General features: G+C 44.4%; 1 protein-coding gene across 1 annotated transcript in view; it reads left to right on the forward strand.

The window, feature by feature from the left end:
• The first annotated feature begins 7,755 nt into the window (after positions 1–7,755).
• The window catches only part of Tmem165 (transmembrane protein 165), a 23,194-nt gene continuing 19,301 nt past the window's right edge, over positions 7,756–11,648 (forward strand). Inside the window, exon 1 of the mRNA XM_013009163.1 lies at positions 7,756–8,025. Within this exon, the coding sequence (XP_012864617.1) occupies positions 7,819–8,025 (207 nt within the window). The 5' untranslated portion in view covers positions 7,756–7,818. The remainder of the gene's footprint in view (positions 8,026–11,648) is intronic.

The following is an 11,648-nucleotide window of genomic DNA, read 5'->3' on the forward strand; positions in this document are numbered from 1 at the left end:
GCTTTGGGTGGCTCCAAATGGCTCTCACCCCTCCCGCCTAAGACTCTAAATCACTACCTAACAACATAAGTTTGGGTTTTAAAAATTAATTTAATGAGTTTAGAAAGGAGTCAGGGAGAAAAGCATCTTGTTCATCAGATAACATACCAGCTATGTTTAGACAAACAAGGAAATAAACAAAAACAAGTCTGGACCACCTATTTATATATAGTCCCAGAAAAGATGGGACTTCTGTGATCTCATGTCTATGATAGAGAGTTGGTTAGTGTGTTTTCACATTTCAGGCCTAAAATGGGCCCACACCTTGCTCTGCCCTGTAGAGAAAGATTACAAACTGGTAGATGCATTCTCTCTGCCAGCTTTTGTTTGTTGTTGTTAATTTAAATCATGTTGTTATGGCAAAATTTACATATCAACCTAGCTCTGGTTTTGGCTTCAACCTTAATCTAGAGGCTGTTCTGAAAGTATTTTGCAGCTGTGTTGACATTTATAACTAGCTGGCTTCACATGAAGAGACTATCCTCCAAAATGTGGGAGGGCTTCATGGAAAAAGTTAAATCAATACCTAGAAAGCAAAATTCTGAGTGTGTTATTTTGTTTGTTTTTCTGGGGAAAAAAAGGAATTCTACCTCCAGATTGTGGTTATATAAAAACCTTGAGTTTCCATCCTGCTGTCTGACCAAGGAGTGAGTATCCTGTTCGATCTGTTTCACTGGAATACCATGATTGGGATTTGTACTAACTGCTGTGATGCCTTTCCTTCCTGTGTAAAAGCTCTTGACGTAAAAACTACATTACCCAACTGCCCTTGCAGCCATCTATAGCCATGTGGCTCCAATATAGCCAATAAGCTGGAAGGCGGATGAGCTTTATGGTACCTCCCTTAAAACACAACGGAGGAATCTTTGTTTCCCTCCTTCTTCCAGCCTGTCTTTCATCCTGTTGCCTGGAATTTAGATGGCTAGAGTTCTCCAGGAAAACTGGATCAAGAAGACAAGTGCCACACCCTAAGAATGACAGAGCACCAAACTGGATGGAACCTGGGTTCTCTATCTCTGCAGAGCTGCTGGATTCGTTCTGAACCACCTTCCTTCATTAAAGAAGGAAACAGTTCTAATTTATGATAAAGTTATTGGGATTTGATGTTATTTTGGGTGGATATAATCCTAGTTTGGCGCAATCTCCAACTTTAAAGAACTCGGGACATTTTACATAAAAATTCAGATCTCTGGCTTCTCCCCTTAACATTTGGAATGCGTGATAAACTTGGGTTCATACTCTCCATGATCATAACTGACCAGTACAATCCTGTACTGGATTATGAATGCAACTCACCAAGTATATCCCCTTAATTAAATCAGAGGAGGAGAAGGACAAGGTATGATCTATGAATGGAACAAAGCAAGTTCAAAGGTTCTGGCATGGAAACAAGCGTGGTTGGAAATAGCACAGGAGATAGAGAAAGTCAAGAGATGAGGTCACACAGCAAAGCAGGGATTAGATAGACTTTCCACTCAGCAATAGGGACTTAGGACTTTATTCTAAGGCATTTAGTCAGTAGAGGCCTTTACATATTTTAATTTGGAAAGCCCATTATGGCTGCTGGAAAGATTATAGATGGATTGGAGCCGAAGCATGGAGACCAAAGAAATGAATTGGTCTAATTGAGAAATGAGACCTGCTCATTTTACAATAGTAGAGACGGTGAAACAGACTCAGTATCTATGCAGAGGCAAAGACGACAAAACTTGCTGGAGGTCTGAGAAATGGTAGGAGTCCAGAACAGATGCTGGCCCCATTTGCTGAAGACTGGAAGCCTGAAAAAAGAACAAGTATTTGAAGGGAACTCAGAAACTTATTTTTCTCAAGCTCTGTTTGAAGTTCTTTTGAAACTACCAGATAAAGATGACTAGAACATAGCTGGATGAATAAGTCTGAAACTGCTTAGCATTCTGTTTTGAATGTGCTTTTCTAGGTAGAAACCTAGGAATTATTATGGAGTAGTTCTATATGGCCTTTAATGTAGGAACTCCCTCATAAGAGAAGAGGAGGGAGGGAGGGAAGGAAGGAAGAAAGGGAAGGAGGGAGGGAGGGAGGGAGGGAGGGAGGGAGGGAGGGAGGAAAAGAGGGAGGGGATGGAAGGAGGGAGGGACTAAGAGAAGGAAAGAAAGAAAGAAGCTGGGCATCGGTGGCTCACATTTGTAATCCTAGCTACTCAGGAGGCTAAGATCTGAGGATCTCGGTTCAAAGCCAGCCCGGGCAGGAAAGTCTGGGAAACTCTTATCTCCAATAAACCACTAGGAAACCGGAAGTGGCGCTGTGGCTCAAGTGGTAGAGCGCTCGCCTTGAGCTGAATTGCTCAGGGACAGCGCCCAGGCCCAGAGTTCAGGCCCCACGACCGACCAAAAAGAAAAGAAAAGGAAAAGGAGCAAAACAACAAAACCCCAACTCACAACAAAGTTTGGTTACTGTTGTGGTACCTGGATTATCTTCTAAATTAGTTCTGGAAAGAAAACATTGTAGAATAACATCATTGTAAGGAAGGAACCATCCCTAATTTCTGCTTGATGTTTGGAAATTCCCTTCTCTCAGCTGTGCTTCTTTTGAAGGGTCCAGATCCCCATCATTAACAAAAGCTTAGCATGTCTATGGGTAAGAACAGTGCTGTGCTTCAGTTCATGTTCTTGAGGTGCTTTCCAGGGAGTTGAGAACTTGTAGCAAGTTGTACATTGCTATTGTTCATTCATTTATGTTTCAGCTTGTCACGTTTCAGCTTGTTTTCATTTTAATCTTCAGCTGACTCGGGGTAGTTTCTGGTTTCTGCTTCCATTCTTCCCTCATTTTCCCCTGCCCAGTGTCTTCACTAACCAGCTTTTACTGTGTGGACTGTTTAATTCAACATCCAAAAACAGCCAAAACAAACCCTTTAATTCACCCTTGTAAATTATTCTAGGAAGCTTGGGGGCAGTCTCTTAGAGAGCTGAGGAAATAAGTCGTTTCTTCTCTACTTCTGAAAACTTAAAGATAAAAACAAAGTGTAAGAATTGCCATGATGTAGCAGCCCTCCCCCAGTCTCTTCCCAAGCCCCTCCCCCAGCAGGCAGCACCGTGGCTCATCCACACACGGGTGGGGATGCTGCTGCAGGACTTTGGAAGGTCCAGGGAAGCACTGTACAGGGAATGCACCTCAATGGCCATTCACATGGAAATGAAAGTAGCAGCTCTCCAGCCAACCATGGAGACTCCGTGCAAAGTCAGATTCATAAACTTCGACTGAAACTTCTTAAGAAATTAAGGGCAAAGAAGAAGAAATTAGCTGCTCTTACAGCTTCTTCCCCAGATAGGACACTTCCAAATGAAAATGTAGAACATGGGTCCCATTATGGGTCTCCAAATGACTGTGAATCAATAGAAGACTTGTTAAAAGAACTACAATATCAAATTGATGCTGCTGATAAAAAGACTGCATGTACTCCTGTGCCTAGTGTCTCATACAATGGTCAAACTCACGAAGAAATTTTAGCAGAATTACTGTCTCCTACGCCTATATCAACAGAGCTGCCAGAAGATGCAGAAACAGACTTGCCGTATCTGGAGATGGGAGATGACCACACTCCAGCAGTACCTAGTGAATTAACCAGTGTGCCCCAGACACATCTCAAACAGGACCACAACTATTGCAGTCCTACCAAGAGAAATCAGTGTGAAGCTCAGCCTGACTCACTCACAAATAACACCTGTATGAGAACATTAAATTTGGAGAGTCCCATGAAGACTGATATTTTTGATGAGTTTTTTTCTACTTCACTAACTTCTTTAGCAAATGACACATTAGACATACCTCACTTTGATGAATATCTGTTTGAGAATTGCTGAATTCTTATTAACTCTAGTTTAATATTTATTATTGTTTATAGAAAATATTCTGTTTTCAGGTAGTATTTGCACACTGGTCTTGTGTAATAATGGTGAATAAAATATAAGCTGCCATGATGGTGCACACCTGTAATCCCAGCTCCTCTAGAGACGGAGGCGAGGAGAATTTTGCTTTGAAATCAACTGGACAAGGAGTGAGTGAACCCTCATCTCAACTAACAAGCTGGGCAGAGTGGTTCGAGGCTGGCCTGAGGACCCTATCTGAAAAAGTAAAGTAAAAATGTTGAATGTATGGTTCAAGTAGTAGAGTACCTGCCCACCAAACATGGATCGCTAAATTCAAACCCCAGTCCAAAAAAAAATTCTTTTAAGCCAGGTGGGCTAGGTTAATACTGATGTCCAGGTTCATAAGCTGTTCTTAATCCATTTCAGGGAACACTAGGTTCAATGTAGATCTCAGGTCAGCAGATACTGTTTTCCCCTGTGGACTCATTTCTGTGAGAAGTAAGTCTAATATGTCTGGTTACTCTGTCCAATCATATTTCTCCATCATAGTGGTGGCAAGGTTAAGAGAGGCCAGGAAATAATTTTTCTCAGAGATCTAGAGTTGAGAAAGGACATTAACAGGTAATAGAAATACATCTTCACAATTCACCATGAATTAGTTGACTGGTTCTATGTTTGGGTTTTCAGCCAGTATGGTACCATTAAATTCTACATGCAGATATCAAACACAATTGTACTATTCACCAGCTGATAGGAAAAAAATTCCTTGACTTATGTTTCTCCTTTATAAAAAGGAGACTAGTTTCTACCTCATGAAATAACTCATAAAACATAGCTACTGCTCTGCTTGGATCCAAAACAAGCACTCGATAAAAAAAAAAATTACTACTGCTGCAATGATAACAATTGTTCTCCTCAGGCCAAACGACCTTCCTGATGGTAGGAACATAAAGGTAACAGGCACAACCTTACCATCTAGAAGTAAGGAGGGGCCATTTATTTTGGACCTTAAGTATTCCCTAAAAGCCTCTGTGGTAAGACTTGGTTGTCATCTGTGGTTGGTCTTTGGGTATTTGGGGCACGTACCCAAAGGGGATGGTAGAATACCAGTGCTTTCCTTTTTTTCATTTTCCAGCCTTGACTTCAGCTAACTACACTACATGCTCTCACTATGATATGCTGCCCAGCCACGGGCTCAAAAGCCACAGGGTTAATGGATCATTATCTGAAACTGCCCACTGAAACTAGTACTCAAATAACCTTTTCTCTTTATAACTTGATTGTCTCTTGTATTTGTTAGAGTAGTGAAAGCTGCCATAATGTAGAAATGGTGTTCATTTAAATAGACTAGGGCAGTATAGATCAGTGGTAGCAGCTATGCTTAGCTCGTATGTGCAAAGTGCTTGGTTTAGCACGTATAGACCAGAACAATGCAATAAACATGCAGCAGGGTTTCTTGTCATAAGGATGCCTGTTGGAGACTATGTTTCAATGAGACTATATAAACGAGTACCAACATTTTCATCTTAGAAATTTGGGAGCGTTTCACAAGCTTTTTGGGTAGAAGTCAAGAAGGTAGCTTCTTTTGTTCTTCAAGAAAGGTATTAAAAAGACTAGACATATAGCTCAATGGTAGAGCACTTGCCTAGCATGTATAAAGCCCTTGGCTTGCTTTCTAGCACTGAAAAGTAAAACAAGTATGTTTTTATTTTCATTTTTTAAAAGAGAATTAGTTACCAGTGAAGAATAGAAGGCTAATAGACTCTAAATTCTCCTGGCGGTGAATGCTGTGATTCAGCATTGCACATGGACCGAGGAGGTAGATGATTCATGCTGGAATCTGATACCAGGAGCCTACCCTGCAGAGCCTTAGAGCCCTGGGATCAAGGTGATACTGAGGTTGGAGAAATCCTACTGTCATCTAGACTGTGATGTTACGCTGATCCCACTGTGCCATTTGGCCTCCAAGGACAATGCTTTATACTTTGTATCTCCATTTACTTTCCCTTTCTTCTAAACACCTTTGCTGCCCCAGCCCTCAGCAACTTCATGTTCAGAGGCATTTTACAGCTATATCCCATGAGTCTCTGCCTCATCTAGGTGAAGTGACTGGAATTCAGCCAGGAGCCCTTCCTTTAAGAGAGCCCAGGAAACAAGCTAAGCATCTTCCAGGAATTAGGGCCCCAGAGCATTTTGTCACACTAGTCCTTATTCCTGTCTTTTAGACTGAGCCACTCACTCCCTTTAGTACCTCCCATTGGCCCTCCAGCCTTCTTTGCAGACCATGCCTGAATCATGTATAAGCTATGGCAAGAACGAAGAAATTTGAGTTCTGTGAGGGGAAGTGTTGCAGAAGACTTGGGAAGATCTTCCTGGACAGGTTTTGGAGGTTGGAGCCCAACTTTACAATGGATAACAGCTTCATTAACTCTACCATATGGCACATTCAGTGAACATAAACTAGGTTTCTCCACCTTGTCACAAGCAAGGAAAGGATAACCTTCATGTTCCGGTAGATTTAGTTCCTTAGATTTACAAAGTACAGATTTTTTTTTTTTTTTTGTGCTGGTCCTGTGGCTTGAACTCAGGGCCTTGGCATTGTCCTTCAGCTTCTTTGTGCTCAAGACAAGAGCTCAACCACTTGATCCACAGTGCCACTTCAGGCCTTTTCGGAGTAGTTGATTGGAGATAAGAGCCTCACTGACTTTCCCGCCCCAGCTGGCTTTGAACTGCGATCCTCAGATCTCAGCCACCTGAGTAGCTAGGATTACTGGCATGAGGCTCCAGCGCCTGGCTTCAGAGCACATATTTAATAAATGCAAATATACGCAAAGTGATTAGAATACTGCCTGGCAGTATTCGGTTCATTTTCTCCCTTCCTCCCTCCCTCCTTACCCCCCTCCTCTCTCTTCTAGAGATTATGTCGCCCAGGTTTTCTGTTTATAAAATCGAGCATAACCAACTACGCTTCCCTTTTTTTCTGATCTTTCCCACACTAGGACTTTCCTGCGAAAGTCCTAAACACTCAAGTTCAAAAGCCCAGCAACAGAAGAGGTCGGTTCAAGATACAGCACAAAGCCAAGACAACCCAAACTACAGGCATACAAGGATAAATGTTAGCTGCCTTGGGTCTGGGGGGGTATTTATGGGCAAAACAGTATCTTACAACAACAGTTGGAATTATTCACGCTGTTTCCAAGTCACACTTCAGAGGTTTAAGAAATGAAAAGCAGTCGACCCCTAGAGCACGTTCTCGGCAGCAGGTCTGGGAGCAGAGAATCCCCGGGGCGGACGAATCCAGATGGGTGTGGCAGCGCCTGCAAGCAACTGCCACGTACGTCTGGGCGCTGGGACTCATCTGACTTCTAATAAAGGCTAAAAGTGGGGAGAGGCGAGTCCGTATACTAGGGCCACGGCTCAGGAAGGAGCAGAAGTAATAGCCCTGCAGTCCTGGGACGGAGGGGCCCAGAGCAGAAAGGGGGTCGCGGGCTGGGATCTGGAAGGATGCGGGGAGAGGACCGGGGCCCGCACTTACCAGGCGCGCGGTGTCCAATAGAAGGGGCCCGCCGGGTCCAATGGGAGGAGCGAGAGAGCCGCACCTCAACCTGCTCGCGTACGTCACGACGTCGAGGCCGACGCAGAGCCAATGGGAGAAGGGGATGTCCAGGGGGCGGGGCATGGGGGAGTTGGGGACGGGCAGCGGCGAGGCAGTTGGAGGAGTCGTGTGGCCGCCGCGGAGAGGAGTGTCCCCCCTCGCGGCCAGCTGCCGACGAGGGCCTGCCCCGGCCTCGCGCCTCTCTCCCCGGTCTCCCGCATGGTGTGGGCCGCTAGCTGAGCGGCGGCGAGGCGTGACGGACTGGGTGGCTCGGGGGTCGAGGCTTCCAGTCGCCCGCACTTCCTCCTGCAGCGCCGGTGCGCGGCGGGCTCGGCGGGCGGGATGGCGGCCGCGGCCCGGGGGAGCGGTCGAGCCTCGGTGCCTCGGCTGCTTCTGCTCCTGCTGCTTCCGCTGCTGTGGGCCCCGATCGGGGTCCGGGCGGGCCCGGATGAAGACCTCAGCCACCGGAACAAGGAGCCGCCGGCGCCCGCCCAGCAGCTGCAGCCCCAGCCCGCGGCCGGGCAGGGCCCCGAGCCCGCCAGGGCTGAGGTGAGCTGCCGGGGATGGGGATGGGGCGGGGGCAGCGGCCGGCGAGGCCTCGGTACCAGCCTCGGGGCGCCGCCCTCCGTCCAGGCGCGGGCAGGGGGGGGAGGGGCGACGCGGGGAGGGGGAGGGGGCGGGGAGTCGGCCCAGGCTCGCCGGAGGAAGGCGACCGCCTGCGCCCTTTTCCCGGTGAGGCCTGGCCTCGCCCAGCTCCATATGGGGGAAGGGAGACGCAGAGCCCCGCCGGGAGCCCGGAGCATCGAGATGCTGCTCCAGGGTCAGCGTCCCGGGGACCAGATGTGCCCCACTGGACATACTCATCCCAAGTAGAAAGTTTTTCTTTCTCTCTTCCTTCTTTCTTTCTTCCTCTTTCTTTCTTCTCTTTCTTTCTTTCTCTCTTTCTCTTTCTTTCTTTCTTTCTTTTTCTCTTTCTCTCTCTCTCCTTCTTGAGCATTGCAGCGTAGAAAGTTCTTTTGTATTCCCTGAGAATGATCTCGTCGGCCCCTGCTTTGTGGAAACAGCCTGTCTCCCTCCCCCTTCCCCCGAATGCTCATCCAGACTCAGCCCGGCACACCCTGTGGTTTCTTTGCCAAGTACAATGCATATGGATTGTTCACTGCGCTTCTCACTTTTCTGGAAAACGTGCTTTGGCTTGCACAAAGTGGCCTTTGGAAGGCAGAGGAATAATCAGTATGACAGTGTCAAGATGCCAAAACTGCATGTATAAGTATACCTAAGTCCTGTATTTCGTTTGCCCTTCTCTCAGAAGATTTAAACTTCTTAGTCGTTGTTAATAGGCACACACAATTGGCAGTTCTGAAATTCCTCCCCCCCCCACCATCTTGGATTCTCTTCATTTCCAATTCTGACTCCCAGATTTCTGAACTTCTTTCCTCTCTTTCATGTGTTCTCTTGTTGGTCTCCCAAACAAAAGACTTGTATGAAGCTCCTAGCTTGAGCCCCACGAGTCAGAACTCTTCTCATCTTCAAGAACAGAGTATGCCTGCTTTGTGGGAGCCTTTCCTAAAATTTCCTTGTTAAAAGGAACTAATTTTTCTGACAAAAGTGTCTTTTCCTTTATTCAGACTATTGGAAATGGATACTTTGGCTTTCCAGTTGCTTCATGTTTTGCTTTTTCCCTGTAGTACCAGAAGATGGAGTGTTCCAAGAGACTGGTTTCACACAGGGAGAATTTTCTAAGTGTCAGAGCTGTCCAGAATGTAGTAACAGATCTTGAGAAGTAATGAAATTCTCCTTAACTGGAAGTACTCCGGAAGAAGTAGAATAACTGGCCACCTATGAGGAGACTTAATTATTGTGAAGTTAAGATTCTGTGAGCTGATTTCATCCTCACAGCAGTTAAGCAAGTAGAGCAGGTGCTGTTTCCTGTTCATGAAAAAAAAAATCTTCCTTTGGAAAGTGATGATTAGAATCCAAATTTCTGAGTTATTATGCTTCTTAGTATTCATTATATCATACCAGAACTCTTTTTTACTGTGAATAACTTATTTATGGATTTTAATGGTTGAGGTTACTGATGCTTTTCTCTTGGTTACATTTAGACCTGCTGCTTTGGGTTCTTAGGATTGATTTGTGCACCTGTTTTGTCTTCTCCTGCTCGCTTTTTTAGTGTTCTTAAGAGCACGGGCATATCTTACAGCTTGCTCTTTTTCTTGAAAACCCTGCATTGGTATTTCTTAAATTTCTTAAATTTGTTAAATTTGTATGAATGAAATAAAGTATCCAAGTTTCTGTTGTTGATTAAATTTCTTTTTGGAAAGATTGGCTGTAAAATGAACTCAAACAGAGCAAAAACTATAATAGTTTTTTTTGCAAAAGTGTCTTTTCTCCTCTTTTTCCTTTTTCCCATCCTTTTGTCTTTGCTTGCTTACGTTGCTTAAAGATCCACTAGATTAAATTAGGAAAAGCTAGACTTTTGTCATGTCTGCCTGAAATGTGATTCTACCCACTAGTGGGCAATGTTTAGGAATTTTAGTTTTAATCTATTAGATAGTTGTTGTAAAATGGACTCATGTTAAGTTGAAAAACACAGTGGCAGAAGGCATTTAAACAAGAGTTTGCAAATGTCCTGTGTTAACAGAAGTCAGAGGCTTATGAGATGGGTGGTCGTGTTCCAGGGGGAGATGCTCTAGACTCCTGCTGTGAGGGAAATGGGGAGATGAGCCTTCTAGTCCTTACCCAACCTCTCCCAGTCACAGGTCAGGAGTGATGCTGCTAGTCAGATGGCCACCTTTGGCACTTCTGCTGGTCTGTCCTTGCTTCACACATCCACTTCAGAAACTGAACTGAAATGCTGACTCATGAACTTTATTCTTAGTGTTTATCATTTAGCCTGCTGCCATCTAACTCAGTGTCAGAAGTTTATTTTAAAGCAGTAATATAACTGTAATAATAGGATTTATGAATGTGTAACTTCCTAGGGGTTTCAATGAAGCTTTAGTCTTAGTGTGAGTTTTTAAGACAGAAGTAGTGACAGAACTATTAATAGTGCCTATGGTTACTGTGTTCTTAGGAAGCTGGGAAAAAAATCTAGCCATGCAAAATAAAGGTCATGGTAGAAACAAATCATTTCTATAGTATTATCACATTTATATAGTATTAAGGATCCATGTCTTTCAAACTAGAGATGCAGAACAGAATAATCTGGTTTTCATTACATTTTAGCCTAACTATATGGCTCATTTTTTAAAACTTTAATTGCAGATGTTGAAGGATTTTTTCTTTCACGTTTTTCAAACTATGCAATATATGTCATTCGCAGTGATATAAGATGATCAAAGAATACAGGTTGATAGCCGTCTATGGAAGCGTTCAGCATTGTGGAATATTTCAAGTTTCTTGCCTGATATGCTTTGCTTCCCAGGGGCTGGGAAGGTGGCTCAGTGGTAGAGCGCTTGCCTTCCATGCATGAGGTCCTGGGTTCGATTCCTCAGCACCACATAAGCAAAAAAAGCTGGAAGTGGCGCTGTGGCTCAAGTGGTAGAACGCTAGCCTTGAGCTGAAGAGCTGAGGGACAGTGCCCAGGCCCAGAGTTCAACTCCCACAACCAACAACAACAAAAAATTATTCCATATATTAATTGTACAAAGGGAGGTGCATTGTGACATTTCCATATATACAAACAATGTATCCCATCAACCTTACTGCCTTGATCAGTCTCCTCTTTCCCTTTGTTGAATGTTTTTTTGGTGCTGATTAGCATTTGGGTAGAAGATGATGAACATGAATCTGTATCATGATGGGCACTTTAAAGAGAATGGGCCGAATATCCAAACGGGGCATCTACATACATTTAACATTCTTTCCCTTTCTTTAGTTAGGTTAAAGAGAAGTTTATAATATTAGCTGTTTGGAAGTTTAAGTTAACTCTGAACTGACAGTCATGAATAACCTGAATTTACAAACTCATGAGAAAAGTATTAGTGATCACTTGGATCCTTTCTTTTTTTTTTTTTTTTGGTCCAGTCGTGGGGCCTGAACTCTGGGTCTGGGCGCTGTCTCTCAGCTCTTCAGCTCAAGGATAGCACTCTACCACTTGAGCAACAGCGCCACTTCTGGCTTTTTTCTTTTTGCTTATGTGGTGCTGAGGAATCGAACCCAGGGCCTCA

Source organism: Dipodomys ordii, unplaced genomic scaffold (genome assembly GCF_000151885.1).
Source record: "Dipodomys ordii isolate 6190 unplaced genomic scaffold, Dord_2.0 Scaffold8, whole genome shotgun sequence".
Taxonomy (NCBI): Eukaryota; Metazoa; Chordata; class Mammalia; order Rodentia; family Heteromyidae; genus Dipodomys; species Dipodomys ordii.